Here is a 23,453-nt window from a genome sequence, read left to right on the forward strand (position 1 = left end):
GGTCACCCGCTTACAGGATGAAGGTAAGTCAGCAGACATAATCGTTCTCAGTTTTAGTAAGGCTTTTGATACCATCTTTCACTGCATCCTTCTGGACAAATTGTCCAACTGTGAGATAAATAGGTTCATGCTACACTGGATGATGAGCTGGCTCAGTGATAGATCTCAGTGAATGAGGTTACGTCTGGCTGAAGGCCAGTCATTAGCAAGGTTTCCCAGGGCTTGTTTCTAGGGCCAGTCCTGTTCAAACATTTTTTATCAATGATCTGGAAGCAGGAATAGAATGTATCCTCAACAAGTTTGCTGATGATATCACAGAATGGCCAGGGTTGGAAGGGACCTCAAGGATCATGATACTGAAATAGGAGCAGCTATTGATTCCCTGGAGGAATCAAGAAGTCTTGCAGAGGGACTGGGATACACTGGAATAGTAGGCAATCAACAACAGCATGTAGTAACAAAAATGTCATGGTTTCATCTGGGATAATTTTCTTCATAGTAACTGGTATGGTGTAATGCTGGACACAGGTACAGACAAGGTAAACAAGTGCCTGGAGAGCAGCTCAGCTGAAAAGGATTTGGGAATGTTGCTTGGCAGCAGGCTTGACATGAGCCAGCAGTGTGCCCTGGCAGCCAAGAGGACAAACCACATTTTGGGATGCATTAAATTCAACACAGCCAGTCGGTCAAAGAAGGCGATTCTCCCACTATACTTAGTGCTGGTGTGGCCTCATCTTGAACACTGTCTCTATGGTTCTGCTCTCCACAACATAGGAAGGATGTTAGCATACCTGAAAGCATCCAGAGGAAGGCAATAAAGTTTTACAGTGGCTGGAAAGCATGTCCTGTGAGGAGAAGCTGAGGACTCTTTGTCCAGCCTGGAGAGAAGGCTGAGAGTCTACCGCATTAATCTCCACACCACATGGAAGAGGGCAAATGGAGAAGGAGGTTCTGGTTGCTTCTCCCTGATGACCAATGGTAGAACATGAGGGAACAGCAGAAAGCTGTTCCAGGTAAATTCAAACTAGACATTAGGAAAAACTCCTTTACCGTGGTGGAGGTCAAACACTGGAATAGGCTTACTAGCAAGGTGGGTGTGCTATGCTGGTCAGGGTTCAAGAGGCACTTGCATAATGTCCTCATTAAATTTGCTTTACTTTCTGGCTAGTCCTGAACTGGTCAGACAGTTGGGCTTGGGGGTCTTTGTAGATCCCTTCCAACTGAAATAACTATTCTAGTCAATGCACTGTTGTAGAGTTTTGTAGTATTCTAGGAGATGAAGACCACTGCTATTTCCCACTGTCAGCAGATGGGCTAACATCAGCTGTCACTGACCTAGGCAGATGTCTGTCTCCTATTGACCCCTATTGATCCAAGAGTGATGCAAAAAAATTTCTAAGGGAAGTGGTAAATTTTATGCGGAAGAGATCAGTGGCATTACATGGCAAAGGCAGGGAACTTGCACATAATTTAACTCTTCCCATCACACAATAAACTAACATGGCATTAACTGTGGGCAGCAGTATATAGTACACAGCTCAGTTTGCCTGTTTATTCAAGACCTTAGGACAGCAATCAGCTATCCTTTCCACTGACTCTGTGTCATTATGGGCTTCATGTCATTAATCCTCTTCCCATGATGCTCACATAGAGCCTTTTTAAATAGATGCTTTAGGCCAACAAAAATTACTGTTAAAGGTGAGGTAGCGAAATGATCTGGCATGTATTATTTGGAATGCCAAATAGGATGATAAAATTTTTCTGATGTCTGTTCTGGTGACAGATCTAAGTAAATGAAATGATTCTTGCAGGATGATTTCCCTGAGGAAGCCTTTGTCTGAATTTGTTCCTCCCAATCTTTAAATTCTTCCATATAGTGCTAATAGCTTTCACTTTTGATCTCTGTTTGTTTGAAATGAAATTGGATGTGAAGTTTCTGGAAATTTCCTGCACTTATTTTTGCTTCCTATTCACTTCAGAATCACATTTCAAAAGAAACATGATTGTACCCCCATTTGGGAGCATGGTACCTTGTGGCACAGAGAGATGACACGATTATGTCTCAGCACAAAAGATGGAACTTGTTTCCTCGACTGGGTCTTGAGCTCATATAAAACAGTTATAATGTAGAACACCAGGAAGAGCATCAAAAACGTGCTGGCTATATAATACTATGTGGGACTTGTATTCTTATGGAAGGCTGAGAAAACTCTGGGTAAACAATGACAAGTAATTTAAAAAGTGTCTGTAGTTTCTGTGAGCAGCACATGCCACTTTCCCATGCAGGGCCTTGCAGACTGCCCATGGCCACCTGCCCAGACTGTCAGACATTCTGCTAAGTTGCCAGGTTTATTTGTACATGCACACACTGCTGCAGGGCTCCTGCCATGCAGGAGTCTGAATTGCAGTGACTGCTTTGTACTACCAGAAACTTGGCCTGGAAGACAACCCTGGTGCTCTATTAGCTGGCAGTAAAGCACATTCGGGGCTTATGTCCTTCCCTTCCACTACCTAGGTCACTTAAGATGGCCTATTTTTGGACAAGTCTTGCTCTTTGAGGCACAAGATTCTGGACATGCCATGCAGCATCCTGCTCAAACTATTATACACCATCCCCCTTAAATATAATCTCTGATTTCTTCATTTCAAAGCTGAAGGGAGCAGCTGTGGGCCTGCCAGGACACAGCCTAGCAGGGAGCGTGGAGCAGCAGCATAAATCCCACATTCCCTGACCTCAGTTCTCAGCAAGAATCTGAATGTAAGAGTCTGATTTTGATTGTTTTACATGACATCATGCTTAAGAATTGCTGCTGTCCTGACAGCAACTGTGTCATCTTGCAAGAAGCAAGATGTACTAATTTTAGATTACCCTCCATGAAGTCAAAAATGGAAAAGTTAAACCAACCACAACTCAGCTTTGTTGTATGTTTTTGACATTCACCAATAATAATCTCCTACACGCTTATGCAGAAATACAGGAAAGGAGTGTGATAATGTGTAACATCAGAACTGACACTGGTGACAGAGTCAGAAAAAGCCAAGTTCACTTCTCTCATTACACATTTATTCCTAAGGTCCCAATGCCCTGCGCTGCCCAGAGGAGAAGCCACAAGATAGCCAAGTCAGGCATTAAAAAAAAAAAAAAAGAGGATTAACAACCTTCTAGGTGACATTAAACATCCTCCCCTCTGCATTTTAATGATTATAGTGACAATAATTAATGATGATCTCATGTTATTTTTCCACAGGGTCATTTCTGCAAAGGAGACCCTCTGGTTCTGTGCTGGGCCTCTGAAAACAATGGACTCCAAATCATGTAGCTATGGGAAAATGCAGCAGTGCCAGCCCTGGTTCCAAGGTCTTTCATCCTTGCTAACAAACTCTTCAAACGTGCTACTTTAAACCCAACTTTGGTGTCAGTCTGAGCATCAGACCAGCATGGAGAAGGCTGAGGAACTCAGCAAGTTCACTGCCTCTGTCTTCATTGGCAGTCAGGCTTCTAACATCTCTCATGTTCCTGAACTTCTAGGTAGGGTTGTGGGAGAGCACAATCCCTCCCACTGTAAGAGCAGAGCAAGTTTGAGACCACCTGATGAGACTGAACATGTACAAGTCTATGGAGTTCAATGACAGGCATCCCAGCCTCCTGGAGGAACTGGCTGATGCAGCTGCCAAGCCATTTTCCATCACATTTGAACAGTCATGACTGTCAGGTGAAGTCCCCAGAAACTGGAAGAAAGGAAATATCACTCCCATTCATAAGAAAGGGAGAAGGGAAGGTCAAGGAAACTACAGGTCAGTGAGCCTCAGCTCTGTGCCTGGGAAGATCACAGAGCAGATCCTGCTGGAAGAGATGTCAAAGCACATGCAAAATCAGGAGGTAATCCAAGACAACCAGCACAGCTTCATGGTCCTCTGTGATGGAATGACGGCTTCTGTAGAACAAAAGAAGAGCAATGGATGTAATCTACTTGAAATACTTGAAATTATACTCACTAAATGAGATGTCAGTGCAATTTGATATGAAGTGTGGAAGTAGTTTAATGAGTACTTTCATAGATTGTTATTTTCCATGTATGAGATATAATGAAGTAAAACAGATGGTAGTTTGCAGTGCATAATGTAAAGCATATTTACTTCCTGAATGGTTCATGTGTGGCTTTAATAAGAGGGAATTCTATTTTTTGTGTTAATGACTATCTGAAGAACTTGCTTTACTTACAGATTCTAATGCTGAGTACCAAAGCACAAAGATTCACAAGTAGCTGAGATAGAAAGTAAACCAGTAGGAACAGTAGAAAGGAAACAGAATAGATCAGATAATTTTATGAGAACACGATTTGAATATATCTTTCCTGCAAAATGACAACTGACTTCTCTCTCTATATATAAAGAATGTGAGTAGGGCTCTACATTTTACTTTAATTAGGTGATTAAAAATGCCAGAAAAATAATGCTTCATTGCATTTTACAGTCTGTTTCTCTCCTTCTGTATACTTACTAAGCTATGCAAGCTCTGAGCCTTTCTTAAGCAACATCTCAGATGATGTTCATGGTGAAAAATGGTCCAGAAATCCCATGCTTAACTGCAAAGTTAAGTGGAAAGAGACAAATATGATACAAAATAGTCTATTAAAAGCTGATCTATCGCAATTGGTTTGTTGTAGCTAAATTTCAGAGAAGAGGATAGAGACCTATGTACTGAGAGTTCTACCATCACCCACATGAGAAACTTCTGGAGAGCTTCACAGGACGAGACCCAGAGCTCACATTAAGACATGAGCATCTTAAAAAAGTATGATGAAAATCTGAAGACCGAACTGGGAATATTTTCTTCACTTCAAGGCAACAGGAATGCAACAATCTTTATTAGACAATTTTTACAGGCAGAAAAAGAAAGTTTTCTGTGGGTATGATTTGGAAATTACAAAGGCCATGCTATAAAAGATCTCTAAGTTATGTTAGGCGGGCAGGCAGCCTTAGTTAAAACAGCTTCTTCTGTACTTACAGAAACCATATAGAAACACTGATACAGATAGATAGCTACATGATACATACTTATCTGTCTACAGATCTTCATTCCGACGGAGATGCTCATGTGGCTGTTTGAAACTACACAAGGACAACTGTTTCTTGTCTAATTACTGAGAGTAGCTTTCTGTGGGCTGGTTGGGGGTACATTTTAGCATCCTGCTTTGCCTCACGCTCCAGTTTCTCCCTGGACCATGAAACAATTCAGCAGAGAAAAAGCAGCAGTTTCACCACAGCCACAGGCACCGGCTCTTGTTTCCCAGGGGGCTGGGACACAACCCGACACTGCCTGAAAGAAAGATGACATTCCTCCAGTGCTGTCTCCCCTCCCATCCCCAGCCTAAGGCTTGCTATAAATTTATCCTGGGCGCAAACTTCAGAGGAAGATTACATGCTTAGATACTCGCGATGCCTTGGACCAGGTAGATCCAAGAACAGTTTGGGTGAGCACATTGTTGTGCACAAACAGTCAGCTACCCAGAGGGAAAGCAGATGGAGAGCCAGACAAAACGTACACAAGTGTTTGTAACTTCATGTGGCCAGCAACAACCATTTGATGGCAGGGAAATAAAGAACTGTTGGAGGCTTGAATAGGACTTTGAAGGAGATCTCGCTGCTATGTCTGAATCCTGGAACTCGCTGTGTCTTAATCAGATGCAGCTGTGCTGAAAAGCCTCAGTCTAGAAAATCAGAGAGAGAGCTAAAAGCATCGTGTTCATAAGGATCTGAACACACTGAGTGGATAAAATGCTTCTTAACCATTCAATGAGGACTGTAGAAAGAAAAAGTTTATTTCCCTTGCAGGTCAGTCTTAGGCAGGGCTGTGTCCAAGTGCAGTCCTGATGGAGAAGCTTGAGAGAAAGGAGAGCAAATGAACCTGGGAAATGTTAATTAAATGTGCTCGCTCAGATTCATGTTACATCTGAGTTAACAGAGGAAATGGAATGAGAAGAATCGTGGCAGAGGTGAGACACAACACAGCATCTATTCCAAGCACAAAGAACAGTTCTCACTAGCCCAGATATGCTACACTGTGTATCCAACTAAAACCTAACTGGAATTACAAATGCATCTCAAACAACAAACAAACAAAGACCTGTGGTTGAGTTTGCACCTAGAAAGGAGACAAGAAAATGTTTCCATTTTAGTATCACCTGCTTTGGACATTTCAAAGCCTACTTTTTAAACTACTCCATGGTCAAAAGTCACAGATATATTTCTGGGAACTTCTGCAAATATAACAAAGACCCTGTGTGTACTTTTATATGCCAAAATACCTTTAAAAATCCAATACTTATGTAAACACTGTCATGAAGACAATGCAGAAGTTAGGAAGCCTTAGAGTGGAATGACAAAAAGAATATTTTGCATCAGCAATTGTCACCAACTTGCTGTCCCTCAGTGAGGAAAATGTATTTTCTTGTGCTCCCACTGCTGTGCTGCTCTGTTTGAGGGCCCACTTCTGCTCTTCTCAATCAGGTAAAGTTCACATTCATTTCAGCAGGAAAAAGTATCGCAGGATTAGGCCCAGGAAATAGTTTTTGAATCTTGTTGAGCTCTACAAAACACTGCAGACTTGGTGGTGAAGCCACATTCCTTGAAATGCTCCATTATTGGCTGCTGGTGAAAATGAGGTCTGCCTTTTCCCTGTAAGTCTCCACAAGTTTGTTGTTAATTAGGCTGAGCATCATTCTGACTTCTATAAAACTAGCAGGGGGTTGATTAGGAAAACTGAAAAGAACAAAGACGGCAGTGAGGATGTTTCAAAGAGGGGCAGGAGGAGAAGGACTGAATCTCCCTGTCAGCTTGGGTTTGCCTTGGAATTTTTGCACCCCTGTGAAATGAGTGGTGTTTCAGCCCTCATCTGCTGCGTGTAAAAAGGTAACTGAGCTCTGAGCCACATGGCAGGACAATGCGAAGCTCCCTGACGCGCGTGCCGTGCGCAGCCTTTTGGGGTCCGCTTGGTGCAGACTTATCTGAACATCTTTGACCCGACAAACAGCTCGATTTGAGGTTTCTGGGGAGACTTTGGCCATCCACGCGTGGGGACGGCACTTCCTTCTGATAGTGTGCAGCAGCACGGAGCAGAGGCAGTTCAAAGAGGAGGAGGAACATGTGCATTGTATTTTCTGTATAAAGAAAAGACATCAGTAATGGCTCCTAAATAAGAGGCAGAGAAATTATTTTTGCACAGAGCCAAAGAGCAGAATTAGACTCAGATCTGACATTCAAACAAAGGTTGTCGTACATTTATTATTTATTAACCTTGAGGAAGTGCTTGTAACTTCAAAGAATTTCTCTTTTGGAGCCAAGGTAAATTCTGAGTGTGAAGATCCTAGGCTGTGTCATCAATCCTTCAAGTCCCCTGTCTTGCCTCATTTTATATTAGCTGTACAAGAGAACGATCAGCAAGAAAATTGTTTTACTTGAAACCTTTTTATTTTTTCTGCTCGCCTTTAGCACACGATCGCTTTTCAAAAATGAGATGAAGAACCAGTCCCAAATTGAAAATGATTTTTTTTTCTTTTTCTTTACCAAACCTTTTGATGTGAAGTCACTGTTACTAATGCCCCCCTACCTCCTGCAGCTCCAGCCCAAATTTGGGACAAGGAGTCACTTCGTCCAGCTGAACTGAAAGCACTCACTAATTAAGTGAGCCAAGGAGCCTTGCGCTCACGAGGAACGGCTAGGTGATAACCACGTCTGCATGCAAACGCCGAATCCAACCTCCCCCCCCCTCCTCAGCCCCTCCTTGAAGTTAAAAACTTTTGGCTCAAGAATGCGGTAGGGTTGTCCTCCTGCTACTCCCACTCCTCCTGCACCCCTTCCTCCGCCGCAAGGCCCTCCCCCTGCTCAATTTGGATTAGGCTGTACCTTTTCTTCTCTCCTTCAAGGGTGAGGGTTTTATTCCCTTCTTTTCTGCCCAGATCTCCACTAAACAAAGGAGCTCTGGGCACATCACCAGTTCCAGGACGTAAAGGTATTTAAACAGTTTCAGACTAAATCCAGACCTGCGTAGCTAAGATCTGATTTCTTTCTATCTGTAATCGCAATTCTTTGTTTGCCTAGCTGTATTTTACTGTTTTGCACATTTTTCGGGGGGTTAATTTAATTTGCACACTCAAGAGACATGGCTTTTTGAGATGTCTTTCCCGATTCCTTCCAAACTTGCAGCTAAGTTTTAAGTCTGATTTAGTGATTGATTCTCTCTTTGCTTTGTCAGTGCAATTCTTACAAGTGGCGCTTGATGGAATTTCTCAGAGCTCAAAGTAACTTTTGAGCCTTTCTTAAAATTCTCTTTTTATGGTGTAAAATGACCCTTACTCTCAGTAAGGACTGTGTTAATGCTCTCATGGTACGTGCCTATGTATCGATCATTTGTCATGCTTCTCAGTTCTGTGAGGAAATGGAGTTCCTTCATTTTAAGTTTCTGCATGAAAGCTGGAAATCTCTCGGAAGTGTAAAAAATGTGGGTTTTTTATGACTTCTTTTCCATGTGTGTGCCACCTATAGAGCTCTGGGAGAAAAGTAAACGCTCTCCCTTTTGTCCTGCTGAAGATAATCACATCCCAGCCTTCGGCACAGGCATGTGCAGCAAGGCAGCAGCAGAGCTCGCAGGGCTGCTGCAGGAAGGGCCGTTTCTTTGTCTCTGCCTCTGCTCCCAGCCCTGCCTTTTCCTTCCCACTCCGTCTTTCTCATTCACTGCATTTGAAATATTAAGAGCCTGAAAAATGCATGCCCTCAGGAGCTGAGATTCCCAGCTAGGACATTGCTCTGAAGCTGGGAGGGTTTATTATATTATTATTACTGTTATTTTGGGTGTCCTTTTTTTTTTTTTTTTTTTTTTTTTTTTTATGTGTGTGTGTGTGTGCGCGCGTGTGTGTTTTTTGGTTTTGTTTTTGTTGTTACTTTATTAGTTCAGGCTCACTCTCTGCCTTGTCTGGGCTGACTGTGCCTGCTGTGGGACTGGGCTGGAGCAGGAACGTGCTGCTGTGGGACAGCTGGGGGACGGGCAGGGGGAGTCGAGGGGCCCCGTCTCTCCGAGATATTTCCACTCTGGGTGGAGAAGGGAGGCCGGTGGGACCCCTCCCTGGAGAAGCACACTTCGGAATCCGGAGGGGAGAGCTGCCTGCCGGCCCTGCCCCGGCCGGGAGGAGGAAGGAAGGGACCCCGACCCCGGAGCGTGGGGGTGGGAAACGGAGGAGCCGAGCGCTCATTTGGACGTGCCAGCGCGGGGCCGGGAGATGTGGGGAATGGGAGGGGCAGCGCGGGCTGGGGGAGGAATACGGAGGCGTAGGATCGGGGGGCGCAGTCTGGGGATCTCGGCCGTGCTTCCGCGCAGCCCTGCGCCTCTCTTCGCTCGCCCCGACCCCGCCTCGCCGCCCCGCCCGCTCCTCGCGGCGAGGCCCGGGCCGCACTCACGGCGCTGGGGCGGCCCCGAGGCCGAGAGCGGTCCTCCAGGGGCTGAGCCGTGCGGAGCTGCGCCCCAGGCGTTCTCCTGTGCTGTCGGAGCCGCATCAGACTCAGATGACGGCAAGGACTGAAACAGAGCCGCTCCGGAGGCCGTTGTGCCTCGCAACCTCGGTGCCCCTGGCAGGAGGTGACCTCCGCCCGCCCCGCGGGGCTCATTCCCCAGCACTGCACCCTGGCCCAGGGCAGCGTCCTCAGCTGCCCACAGGAGCTCGTGTCTCCCCCGTCACTGCACCCCAGGGGAGAAAGCATGGCTCCGGTCTTCAGGACTGGTCCTCACAGGCTTGCATGGGGCAGAAAATCTCTTGGGCCTGCTTTGATGTGATTCAGGGCAAAACCCTGGTGGTGGGCCCTGCCCAATGCGTGTGCTCAGGTGCAGGCCTGAAGCCCAGGAGAGCTGGCCCTGCTGTGCTCACCACGAGGTGTGTTGGCAGACATGGGCTTTGCTCCTACACACCTCCCAGCATGCCCAGCCCTCTGCCTTTTTCTCTGTCACTTCATCATCATGGAAACCAGGCTTAGCTGAATGCACTGTCTTCATCCTCTAGCCTCAGACAACAATATTACATCTCACTCCAGCCTGCAATGACCCTTTTGCCTACCTCAGCACTTACATACGTGCTCCTTTGATGTGTTTTCTACCACTCGCTCTGACTGCTCAAAATACCAAGTACCTGGAGGTAGTTTTCAAGTGACTGATCTTTATTCCATGCTCTGGCCTGGCTAGAATACAATATAGTGGGGCCTGGGAAGTTGATCCCTGGTCTCTTCTTGCTTCATAGCTCTGCATCTCATATTGCTCCTCTGAACTCAGCTACCGTGCCGAATTCAGTAGCACAACCTGATACCAGGGGGTTCCAGGACAGATTGCTCTATGGTCACTCTTCATTTCCCTACCAGAAAGGCGGGAAAATGGATGCAAAGGTAGAATAATGAGTTTTAGAGATCATTTGGTTCCGACCTCTTGGGAAAGGAGGGCTTTGGCAATGATATGGTGGGAAATGACATTGTGAGCATGTTGGCTGTATGTACAAGGAGCCACACTCAGTGTGACTGTATGACCTCACTGTATTAACTCTGGGGAGGGGCAGTCTGGGTGAACAGTCATTTTAAAAACGTGGAAGCTCTTGAGAGCACTTGCTTGTTTCTCTTTCTTCTGTCTTTGATTCTAGAAGGTGAACGGCAGGAAGGCACCTTGGCACTTAAAGGCTGCTGGCAAAATCCATTCTCCACCAAGGCAGCAGGGACCCTCCAGCTGGAAGAAGATTTCAGGGCAGCCAGGAACCGTGGAATCCGTGCCATCATGGGGGTATTGTGGCTGGCCAGGTTCATGCTGGGATGTACAGCAGTTTTGTATGTGGAACAAGCCCAGGGTCAATATGAAGGGGACTTGCAGACAGACAGATTTGCAGGCTATGAGGAAAGACAGCCAGCAAACAGAGTGAGAAGAAGAGGCCAAGACACTTTACGAGGGTACGTTTAATGTTCATTTCTATTTTATAAAGCAGAGCTTGGTTTATTATTATAGCTCATAGTAACATGTCTACAGAATTGCTTTTCTGCCCTTTCGTTGAGCTCAGGAAGGAATCTGCTCTGCAGACACAGGGTAGGAGGACAGCTCTTGCCCCAGGGAATTGCAAAGCAGGCAGAGAACCCAGGCTGCTGTGTTTATAGAGTGCTGTGCAATGAGCTCTTCTGCATTGATCAGTGGGTCACAGCAATTTCGGGTTCATGCGTGAGTACTGTGAGGAGTCATCAACATCTTGCCTGCAGGTGGGAGGAGTCTTGGGCATTTACCTGGAGGGATGGCTCTGGCTGGTCTTTCTATCACCAGGGAGGATGTTGTTGACTGGGTGTGCTACCTCTGTCATGCTGCCAATTGATGTGGGTTATACTGTTGGCTGATTTTACACTGATAGTTGTTTTCTCTACCATTGCTAATGGGTGAGTGTACACGCTAAGTCATCTGTTGTAAAGTAAAGCTGGGGCTTGTGGCCCCACCTGAGGAAAAATTGGTATGAGAGCTGGATCCGTGAGGATTTTCCACTTGAGGAGGGAGACAGGGTTCTGGCAAAGAATTCTCAAGCTTGTGCTGGAGCTCATCTGTATTCGCTTGCTCTCAAGATGGTTCCTGGCCCTGGAATTGATTCTGGGTTATTTTAAGTCTGCCTGGCTGTAGTTCTTGGAAAGAGTTCCTGTGTTAGTGGGCAGAAACAGAGCAGAACGTGATACACGCGCAAAGTTTGGAGTGTGCCAGAGTCCTCCAGAACTTGCTGGGAAATGCTTCTTGAATGGGATGGAGCGCCATGTTTTCAGCCCAGACAATCAGATGTGCATGTTTGGGCTGGAGCTGGAACCCAGAGCTTGGCAGTAGAGCTGCAACAGGCAGGGCCATCGTGCTTGCAGCATTTGCTCATGGAATTCAAAAGTGCATGGCCACTTGCTTCTGCTATGGTGGATTTGGAGATGATGGACAACAGCTGTCCTAGGGGTTTGGTCAAATCCCTAGCTCAAAGCTAGCTACCAAAAAAAAGTAGCTGTTAGCTCCCTCACAGAGCAGGGCTACCCTGTGTCTCACCCAGTAAAATCTAGAAGGACTTTTACTGTGATTCTTTCAGGTATCTTTGAGTCCATTCAGATAAAACATTGCAAACCTTTATGATTAAAGGGATGAAGGACATTTCTTGCAGAGGAAAAGATGACAGTCTGCCAGACCAGAGACTGTGGCTGCCCAGGGCTAGAGGTGATCACAGTTTTCACGATGCAGATAGAAAGAAATGGAGTTAGTTCATGTGTTCATTGATTATCCTATTTTGTGCAGCCCTGTGAGAAAGAAGGAAGAGCAGAGCACAGAAGTGATATTTCCATTCCTCACAGGATCTCAGGGAAGGTCACTAGAAGCCAGTGATCTTACGAAACTCAGGGACTTTGGTAACCAGACTCTGTTTTCAAAAATGACTTAGAGCTTGAATTCTCCTGACTTTCAGTGGGCCTGAAGCATCCAAATGCCATACGCTTTAAAAAATGGATCCTGAGTTCCCAAGTTAGAAATGACTTCTGAAAACTTTTCTCTGAAGCCTCAGACACTGGTTGGCCAACACTGAAGTAAATACTAAATTATCTGTTGTGTAAGCAACTGAAGGCCACACAGTAAGTTTGAGGCAGGATCGGGAACAGGCCTGAAGTGTCTGGCTCCAAATCCCCTGCTGAGAGCTAAGGACCACACCACTGGCTCTTTGGTTTTCCCTCTGCTTTCCTAATGCCCTCTGAAGCAATTGCTGTAGGAAGAGAAAAACTCCACTGGGGAACGTGCAAGATCTGTTTAAAGACATCTTAGCAAATGTAAATTAAGATAGCTGGAGGTTCATTGTTTCTTGGCCCTTGGGAGGGCAGTCTGTTGTTGAGAGAATGATGGTGAGCAATGCAAGGAGCTGCCAAAGCACAGTGGCTGGGCTCGTGCCTCGGGCACTTCCCATGCTCTGTGTCAAGTGACCCTGAGAGTCTCCCCTGTTCTGTGTCCAGATCTCTCCTTCAGCCCGTCAATGAACTGTCTGTTTAAAGTCTCCTTTTTCACAGGTAGATACACCACTTAAGATGAGAAATCTATTGCAGAATGGTGTTTGAAGTTGTGTTCTCCTGGGCTGAGAATACAGCAACAGATGTCACCAACTGTACTGGTGTGGATGGGGCTGTAAACCAGCGAAAGCCATCCCCTGCAGAGTTACAGACTCACTGCTTTTGTAGATTCCCAGAACCCTGCTAGTCCCTGGTGCTGTTTTGTCTAGAAACAAATGTAGAGAGGTGTACTTGTGGTTGAGCATCTTCCCTGATCTGTCTGACCCTTCTTTGGGACAATCAGAAAAGCCATAATTGTAGGTTTGGTTTACTCACAGGCTAATGCTTTAGTAGCAGAATAAATGAATTAACAGTAAGTTTTATTAATGCAAGTTTAAATGGTAGTTTTTCTCTCTCTCCTTTTTCTTTTTTTAATTTTAATTTATTGTTATTTTGTAGTGTAGGTATGTAGGTGGCATATCTTGACTACTGCAATCATCTGTCCTATAAATCCACACCTCTAACATACGTCTGAACCTCTAAATATATTTAACCGTAGTGTATTTCAGTAGTGTTTATGGCAGCACTTCAAATATTTGCTTTGGAATTTGCTTTCCAAGACCCACAACTTTTTTTTTCAGAGAGATACACTAATTTCAGTTCAGCCTTCATTTGAGATATCTTTGTTTCTAAGACTTTCTTTAGTTCTGAGACTTTCAGAATTAAAATACAATGAAGCTGAACTGCATTACGTGGAGTTCAACTGGTGGCTTCCCTTTCTCAGCCTGATGATTGTGTAAGACCTGGGCTGCCAACCCAGCCTGATTGCTCTCTATTTTTGGTGACAGTGTTCAAAAATTTGTAGACTTTGTAGACCACTACTGAATGGAAGGAAAGAGGCAAAAAGATTTTGTGGGTCTCCGCTCAGATCTAATGATGATGGTACAGCACATAGTCCTAAGTTCTTCTTCCTCTTCTCTTTTGTGGAAGCCTTCTACTCGAGGCTTCAGAGCTGTCCATATCCTTGACTTCTTGTTCATAGAAAGAATTCATTTTGTCAGTGCAAGTTAATAAAATCTATTTTCCTTTTATACAGTATGCTTGATACCTCCTATCCTGCCAGATCTTAAAAGCCTTTTATAATATTAACATGCCATGAGCAGATCATTTTGTCCATGGCAGAAATGTTTTTGCTCTCAAAGTGGAATATGACAGACAAATGTATGCATGAGAGAACTTAAAGCAATCAACTTCAACGCGCTAGAGCTGGTTCTTCCATCCCTGAATGTGTTTGAAAAACATCTGGATGTGGTGCTCAGGGATGGGATGTAGCAGGGGGCTGTTAGATTTAGGGAAGTATGGTTAGGCTGAGGTTGGACTTGATGATCTTGACGGTCTTTTCCAACCTGAGCAATTTTATGATTCTATGATTCTATGATACTTATTCTACCAATTAATTGTGCCCCTCTTTTTGTCCTGAGTGAATGGAACTATGGATTTTCTCCATCTCTACATTTTGTTTGATTTAAATTTGGGCAGGAAATTAGGATCGCAGCTGAACTGGACAAAGAAGTGTGACCAGGTGTCTTCCACTTCTTTCCAACTTGCCATATGGGGAATGTTTACCAACTCTGGAGGAATCAAGTATGCAGGCACGTTTGGTGTTCCTTCCTGCTGCTGCACGTAGCACACATTCCTACTGTACGAGTAATTCCCCGTGGGTTTCCCAGGAAAGCCTTATGTAAACACAAGCAGCACTGGATCTGCTCTGCTTTGGTGTCCAGTGGCTTTATACGAAGGCATCATCAATTAGTACGTGGCTCACTTCAAAAGTAATAACACCTCCTATTTATTTGCATTGAAACAAAATGCAGAGAGCACAAAAACACTATTTGATAGAGCAAATGCTCAGCTACAAAACACTATTTTCCAGCACAGTCAGCACCATTAGCTGTGCATTTTCACCAGCGATGAACAAGAGCTGCATGTCATGCTTGTACAAATCTGCTCCAGTGGAGGTGACCCACTGCTGCTGTCACCACTGCTGAAATGCAGGTTGGATGTGGTTCTGTTAGAAAATAGTGCTCTGTTTCCTTCCCAATCTTCTTTAATAAGGGGAAAGTATGAAACAAATGCAAAGAATGGAATAGATGCAAGTAAACAAGTGTATTATTCACCAATGCCTCTACAAATAGCAAATAATGAAATAATGTGGAGCAATAAATCGCAGCCAAAGCTGTGATTTAATCTGTCTTTAAACCCATTAAAGTAGAGGCAATTTAGAATTACTGTCTCCTGTGAGGAACAGCACTGACAAATCCATTTGTGAAGTAGGATTTGAATAGGATTATTAGTTTAATGAACTACTGAACAGTTTCCAAGAGCAAGAATGTGTTTAACAAAGGGGAAAGAAAAGATGATTAGTCTGCAGCCAGCTAAGCTGTTTGCTGGCAGTGTGATTTCCTGTAAGTTCATGGCTGCCTATTTTTTTTAAGTCAGAATAAAGGCTCAGCTACAGCCTGACTTTATACAAAACTAATTATGTCAAGCCCATTAATTAGGAAATGGCCACTGCAATTGAGAAGATGGATGAAGATGGAATGCTTCAGAAAGAAGGACATACATCACATCTCTTCTATTGCTCTGATCTATGCAAAAAGACAGAGAAGCATCTCAGTGAGTTGTGGGGAATGGAGAGGAAGGACGCGCTGTGACTGCTGGAGACAGGAGGAATTGATGGGGTGTGGATAAGCTAAACTCTCCACTCACCCCAGCTTTGAAGCTCAGGTACAGTGTTTGTGGGGGGAGCTACGGGCTGTGATTGTGTGCTGTGGCAGCCATTTACATTTCAGCTGACACTGCGATGATGTTTAATGTCAGAGGGAGCTGGGCACAGCGTAGACCAGCTTCACTGAGAAGTGCACAGAGCAGATGATTTCCAGCAGCACTTTAATCTGACTTAATACCTAACATTGCAGTTCCACAAGCACCTTAATACAGTAATTATTAGCTGTTATCAGCTCTCTTGTCCTTGCATAATGGGATCTCACCATCACACTGGCTCCCTGTTTTGCATTACTGCTGGCACTGCTTTCCTAATCTGTGTTGCTGCTGGAATGCTTATGGAGAGGATGATGCCCAACTGGAGTGAGCATCCAGAGATGAGCAGTCCCACTCAGAGGCAAAACCAGTGTGCATCAGCCTGGAGTCCTGGTAGGAGCAGAGCACAGTGAAACCACAGCCAAATCCCACGTGTCTTGTGGCATCTGCAGTTCTGTAAGTGGGGATTATTAACTCCCATATTTACTCAGCAAAAATATCAGCCCATATACAAATACCCTGTGTGACGAACACCAGGATTTTTATTTTTTTTATCAGAATCAACTATAATTTTTTCCCCGCTGATACTTTAGGTTTATTGGAAACAAGCCTTTATAAAGAGCTGATCCTTGAAAAAAGCAACTTGTTTGTGTGTTTCATGATCATGGGCCTGATTCTGCCTTTCCTAAGATTAAGGATAACACTTTCATTGATTTTATGGAAAGGAATTTGGCTCAAATGGGAGTCAGCAAATCTTTCTTGCACCATTACCATCCCAGCCCTCGTCTAAGTTTAGTGAGCTGTTGATTTCCCAAAGTCCCAGAGTCAGAGTCCTTTAGATGTAGAAGCTCAACTTTGAGTCTTTATTAAGAAAAAAAAAATTTTTGACCTCAAAGTGGTAGAAAATTCCCTTGAAAGTGAATTCCTGTTTTGAGCAGGAATCATGGCTGCTGAAAAGCACTGGAAGCTAAAATGTCCCATTTCTGAATTTTACAGCTTGTGCAGCCAGGCTCCACCTACTGAGTGTGTGTTGTTCCTGATAAAAGCCCTGAACCAGAGTGGTAGAAACACTTCAATAAGCAGATCTGTGGGATATTTAACCAATTTCAACAAAAGAAACCACATGCATGTACCCAAAGAGTTGTTGTTTGAAAGAAGCTGTGTTGCTTATGGCTGTCCACACATCAAGTGGGTTTTCCTTACAAGCCCCTGAATTGCCTGCCCATGCACAAAGGACTCTCCATCTTCAAGGAGGCAGCTGTGGGGCATCTCCATGTAGCAGCAGGGAAGAACATGGCAGGGGAGAGCATGGCCAAATTCTAGTGAAGTTTTCTTGCTTTCTCCCATCTCTCAGCTGCAAGACCTGATAAAAATGAGTTTAAGTGACAATATGTTAGCTGTGTGGCACCTCAGTAAAGGTACGGCTGGAGCTTCTTTCACTGAGCTCCACTCTTTCCTTGGGAACATCTCGACAGCATCCAGATCCTTGTACTCCACACATGTAAACCTTTATATTTTGTCATAAAGCCAAAAGGGAAATACTACAACCAACAGAAGGAACAGTGATAAGGCAACAGCTTCTGATTTAGGATTCACATTCCTAAGTTTTCTTTATGTGTTGATTTTATTGTTATTATTGTTATTATTTAAATGATTAAGCTTGAGCTTCTGTTGCTTTTGTTATTGGCAGGAAACATTATGGCAAGTATTGGCATGGTAAAAGATTGTCTGGCATGAAGTGTGGTATGTACAGGGCCTTGTTCAGAATTTTTAAGAAATGGGTTTGAAGTTTGGTTTATTTCAAAATGTGTGAAAGAAAAAAAAAAGGATGGGAGAGTCAGTAATGCTGCTTTCCAAATTAAAGTGTTGTGCAGTTCCTGGAAATCAGTTGCACTTTCAGTCTCTTTCAAAGGAAAGTCTACTTTGTGGTTTCTTGCCAACATTCAGGATTTAAGCAAATTTGCACAAATAAGAGCAGACTTCCCTACCATCATTCATACAAAATGCTTGAAGATCTGAATAAAGGGAAAAAACAGAATTACTGACAAAGAAAATATATGTAATGAAAGATGTAGTGGACACACATTGCAAAAAAAAAGGTTGTTAACATTATTGGTCTTGAACTTGCCATTAACTGTAGATGCATACAGTCTTGTGAAAGCAAGGCTTTCTTTGTGTTTTTCTTCTTTTCCTTTTATGAAACTGAAAAATAATGGGAGAATCTTGGATCTCGTGGCTCACTGTGCTGAAAATTATGGGAACTGAACTCCCAGCATACAGCAATCAACCACTAATGCCCTTTAAGTAAGTGAGATGAGGTTTTTTTTAAGACGTCAGAACATTTGTGTCAAAACAGAGAGGCCGGCAGACAAAGGAAAGTTTTGACAACTTGAAATAACTCGTTAAAAATGTAAAATCATTAATTTAGGCTCCGTTTGTCCGCTTTCAAATTCACAACAGAGATAACGCATTAAAGAAAAAAATGAGACGCAGGGTTTTTTTGGCAGGAGAGGAGGACTAATTTTTGATGTAATTACTGTCACGAGCAAAATAAAACTTGTGTTCCCTAGCTGTAAGTAAGGTAAATAGGAAATGAATGTGTATTAATAAGAGCATAGTTCTGCAGTCTCTCAAGGTGCCTTTTCTCCCCCCTGTATATACTGCCTATTTAAGCTCATAGGTCTTGAGTGGAATACCTGCTGTCTTAGAACACAGAGCAGCCTGCTCATAGATCTCCACGATTAATAACTGCTGCTTTGGGGCTCTGGCAAAATGCCCTCCTAACGATTTGCAGTGACCTGAGGTTACTGTTGCATGCCAGAAATAGCCAAGGTGCAGCTTTTGAATGCATGTATGCACACTGACCATGCACGTGCGCAGTGTTAGTTTGCAGGGTGTGTATATCCTTCACTCAGCTTTGCACAGCTAGGGTCAGCAGAACTTGGAGAACAGAAGGCTCCAAGGAGACCTCATTGTTGCCTTCTAATACTTCAAGGGAGCGTATAAACAGGAGGGGGAACGGCTGCTTATGAGGGTGGATACTGATAGGACAAGGGGAATGGTTTTAAACTGAGACAGGGGAGGTTTAGGTTGGATATTAGAAGGAAGTTTTCACCCAGAGGGTGGTGAGGCACTGGAACAGGCTGCCCAAGGAGGCTGTGGATGCCCCATCCCTGCAGGCATTCAAGGCCAGGCTGGATGTGGCTCTGGGCAGCCTGGGCTGCTGGTTGGCGACCTGCACACAGCAGGGGGTTGGAACTGATGAGCATTGTGGGCCTCTGCAACCCAGGCCGTTCTATGATTCTAAGAACTGTATTGTAGGCATAAGGGGTTATTTTGGTGTGAGCCAGTTGTGTCAGTGGCAGTCAGGCAGCCCTCTCAGGTTGGCTTTCCCTCTCTGTCCAAAGTCCTCTTCCTGAATTACATGGAGATGTGGAGGGAGAGTTTTTGAGCCTGAGCTGGAGATCCAGAGGTCCAGGATGAGACTTCCCCTTGTTGCAGGCTCTTGCCCCATTGCTTTCATGAGAGGGCTCACATGTATTGAGTTAGCTGCGTCTCATCAGGAAAAAGGAATCATAGAATCAAAGAATGGCCTGGGTTGAAAAGAAGCATAATTATCATGTAGTTAGACCCCCCTGCTGTGTGCAGAGTTGCCACCCAGCAGCCCAGGCTGCCCAGAGCCACATCCAGCCTGGCCTTGAATGCCTGCAGGGATGGGGCATCCACAGCCTCCTTGGGCAACCTGTTCCTGTTTGTCTCCACCCTCGATGAAATGAGGCTTAGAGACATCTGTGTGCAATCTCTAATGGCGATATATTTCAAGTGGGCTGTTCCCAGAGCACAAGGAGCTGCCCTCCTAATTACTTTGAAATTCAAAATTCAAAGTTGAAAATTGCCTTGAGAGCAGAGCAGTTCTGGCACACAGTATAAAGGCCCACTGAAGCCTTCTCAGGCAGAGTCCATCATAAATTTGAGGCAACCCACTTTTTTATTCAGCCAAATCAATTTAGTGTCTGGGAATTACAGACCAGGAATTTTGGTTTTTTTCTACTGCTTTAGGAATATAAACATACACTGAGAGGATGAGATGCACTGATTTCAAAATCTCAGAGAAGGCTGTGTTTGGCAGCAAGAAATCCCATCTTACCCTTCAGAAGATACCTTTTAGAGTTCACCCAGGAAGCATCTCTGGAATCACAGCACTTCCTTCAATTTATAAATTACTTTTAAAGGCAAAGAATTTCTGATAAATGTTTTGTTGTTGCATTTCAATGCTGTTTCAATTTCAACCCAAAGATAATTAAATACATATTAAAAAGTGTAAGAGACATCTGAAAAAAAAAAAGTTAATTTCTCACCATTTTTGAATATAATAATGAAAATAGTAAACATGAATATCTTTATTTTAAGCTACATAATTACTTACCTGTAAGGTATATATGTAAGGTATATGTTCTCATATTGTGTGCTTCCCTAATTTAAGCATCAAGGCTATGTTTAATCATCCATTCTCTAGGAAAAATAACTAAAACATTAAAACAGATATTAAAATAATTGTTTAAATTAAGACTTCCTTTTGTTAACTAAAACAACCAAGAAAAATACAGTCTCTTTTCACTTAAATCAACGTTTCCTGGCTGTAGCCCGTCCTTGGTTCTGAGGGGAGGAGCAGTGATGCATGCTTGCTCCTCTTCGTAGAGCTGCTGCTTCCTTAAAGATGTCTGCAGTTGAGAATCAATGCGCAAGGGACAATTTCATTTGCCCTAAGAACTTTCCATGGCTCTTCATACTTGCTCTGCTATTTGGCACTGTGTTCCATCCCCATTTCTCCTCTAAAATTTCTTCTACATACCCTTCCCACATTACTCTGTGCATCCTCTCTCACCTTTATAAAATTCATTGAATCTCCTTGCTCCTCTCTTCTATCCTTTGCTCAAAGAATAAATTCTCCTCAAAAGAAGCCGTAACGCAAACAAGCTGTTGGCTTCCAGTCTCTGTCATGGTCATTTTAAGTGGATACCATCATTTCTGTGTTGCTCAACAAACAAGAGGTTGGTCCCATTCCAGGACTAAGTGACTGTGCTGTCACCTCTGAGATATCTCAGTTCTGTTGCTAGAGTCTGTTTGGCAGCTGAATTCAGGTGCTTGAGAGTTTCATCTCTCTGGGGATCTAATGTTGAGATCTTCCGAGTCCCAGCTGGGTCTGGGCTCAAGCAGAGGGCAGGCTGGCATTGTTAAGGAGCACAGATGAGAGAAGTGCTCAGTGATAGCACTAGAGTTTGCTCAGGAAGAAGTTGTGTGCCAGTTCACAACTACTTTTTGGGAGGTAGGATTGAGGTTTCTGGAACTGAAGTAAGGGGAGCTCCAGGAGCCAGAGAGATAATGGTCTCCAGTGGGAATGGGACATCGTAAGTCTAGGATTTCAGTGAGCTCAGATTTAAATAGTTCTGTTGTCACAGATGAGCATCTCCTTCATGGCTGGTCCCACGCAGGGTCAGCTGCCTGGTTTTTCTGTCTTGGTTCATGCATGTCACCCCAGGGCAGAGAACTTTGCTGACTGTGCCAGACACAGCATGAAGCAGCCCCTTCCTGGGCTCATCCCATTGACATGGTGGTGGTCTCAGTTTGGGTATTGCTGAGAGCCATAGGAAAGTGATCTGTAGCTCTGCTCAGCAAGCAACTTCAGAATGTTCTGAATTGTCACTACTTTCATGCTTACAGTCTTACCCAGATAAGTAAATAAATGCTCTTTCCAAGTGCATAAAGTCTCTTTCAAAGTGCGTAACTTGTGCTGGTGTTATCAAAAAGACTAAAGGTGCATTTCTGCACCTTTAAAACTGGTTTCTTAGTACCAAATATAAGTGACATCACTGGGACAAACTTACTCCTAAGAGCTAAGTAGAGGATATGCTGCTTTGCAGAACAAGAGAATGATTTCTCTGGTAGGAGCAGTTAAGGACCTCGTTTTCGGGATGGAGTCACTATCCTTACATTAAATGGGGTTGCCTGATATATTTCTCCTTCTGTGTATTTATTGATGATAAAGACAGCTAGCTTCTCTAGTGGCACTGCTCTTCTTAATTACTTTTCAAACTGTCCATCACAGGAACATGTATAGACTAGACTTGGGATAGTATTGAATGTACAGATAGCCCAGTCCTAGGCTTACAAAACCAATAAACCTCTAGAAGTACTTGCAGTGCATATGAAGGACTGGGTAAGTCAAGAACTCCGCTCAAGATCCTTAGCTGTGCCTGAGGCCAGGGATGCAAATGTCAGCATGGTTTCAGATTTATTCTCGCCCCATGACTCAATCCCAAATCCCTGTAGATGGAGAGATACACGGACAGAAACCACTATCACATTTGGCAGTAATTATTGTCCCCCTAGTGATCTCCACTGCCTGCAGTAGTGTTCCCACTTATTGTGTGAGATGATCCCTGGAGCCCAACAAAGAATCAGGCTAAGATCAATACCAGAAGGAATTCTGAATCATAGGAAAGATTTCCTATGATTCATCGAAGAGGCAAGATCATCTTCCTTGAAAAGCCACAAGCTTCAATCTTATACAACTAGAGAATGCAGTAATGGTATTGATGCAAATTCCTCCTATTTGACTTTGCACACACATGAACTCCATGACAAGAAAATGAGTTGCAAGGACAAATACTCTAAGAAGAGTTTCCATGTCTCATAAGTAAAATAGATGATCTGTGGAAAGCAGATGCCCTTTCTTTCTGCAATATCAAATAAATATTTACCAGCCTGGAATTAGCTAAATTGTCACTGAGCTGGTGAATTCACAGCAAAGAGTAACTCAAGATGGTTTGTGGATATCTAGGGTATTATGGCCTATGGCCATTCCTAAAACTGAACAAACAGAAGTTTTGAGAATTGTCCGAATCTGTTGCCAAGGGGTTTGATTTCACCATAAATAATTAGATGAATTTTGGAAGACAAATAAAAACTGAAAGAACTTCTTCCACTGCTGCCCCTGAAGACCCACTGTGTGAGTACGTGCGGTCTCCAAATGGAAGCAGTAGGTTCCCCAGGAGACAGTTGAGTTCAGTGCCTGCACAGTTGTGCTCAAGAATGATGTTGAACAAAGCTTTCACTAACGTACGATCAGGGACCCAGGGTGGTGCTACTGGCTGTTGTAGATGGTCTGAACACAGTTTACTTTGCATTGGTAATGAACCCTTAGGAGCCCTTTTAATCTGTGGGCAGTCAGCAGCTGCTAAGGTGCAATGCCAAGTTCATTTAACTGCCCTGTGAAGCTTGTACACAGAGACATGTGCACATGCTGTGAAACATCTGGAAAAACGTCTCTCCACCTCCTGTCTTCCTGCAGTCACACTCTTCTGGGTTCTAGGTCTACATTTGGTTGCATTCTTGTGACCACATTCCATGCTACCATTTAGTATCATGGAGGAAATCTCTTACCTCTTGGTCATTATGTCTGTGGTTTGATACTTAAGTTGTGCAGCTTCTCAGTCTGAGAACATTAAACTTGCAAGAGATGTAAAGTGTTGCTGTCTCTGTCCCCACTAGGAGACTCAAAGTAGTGCAGAAAGTCA

At 44.0% G+C, this 23,453-nt stretch overlaps 1 protein-coding gene across 1 annotated transcript in view; it reads left to right on the forward strand.

Annotated features, from left to right (window-relative positions):
• Positions 1-10,804: 10,804 nt before the first annotated feature.
• FBN3 (fibrillin 3) overlaps positions 10,805-23,453 on the forward strand; it is a gene marked incomplete at both ends in the record, with an annotated part of 122,674 nt that continues 110,025 nt past the window's right edge. The window contains one exon of the mRNA XM_079546590.1: positions 10,805-10,974. Within this exon, the coding sequence (XP_079402716.1) occupies positions 10,805-10,974 (170 nt within the window). The remainder of the gene's footprint in view (positions 10,975-23,453) is intronic.

This window comes from Tetrao urogallus (assembly GCF_951394365.1).
Source record: "Tetrao urogallus genome assembly, chromosome: 25".
NCBI classification, from domain to species: domain Eukaryota; kingdom Metazoa; phylum Chordata; class Aves; order Galliformes; family Phasianidae; genus Tetrao; species Tetrao urogallus.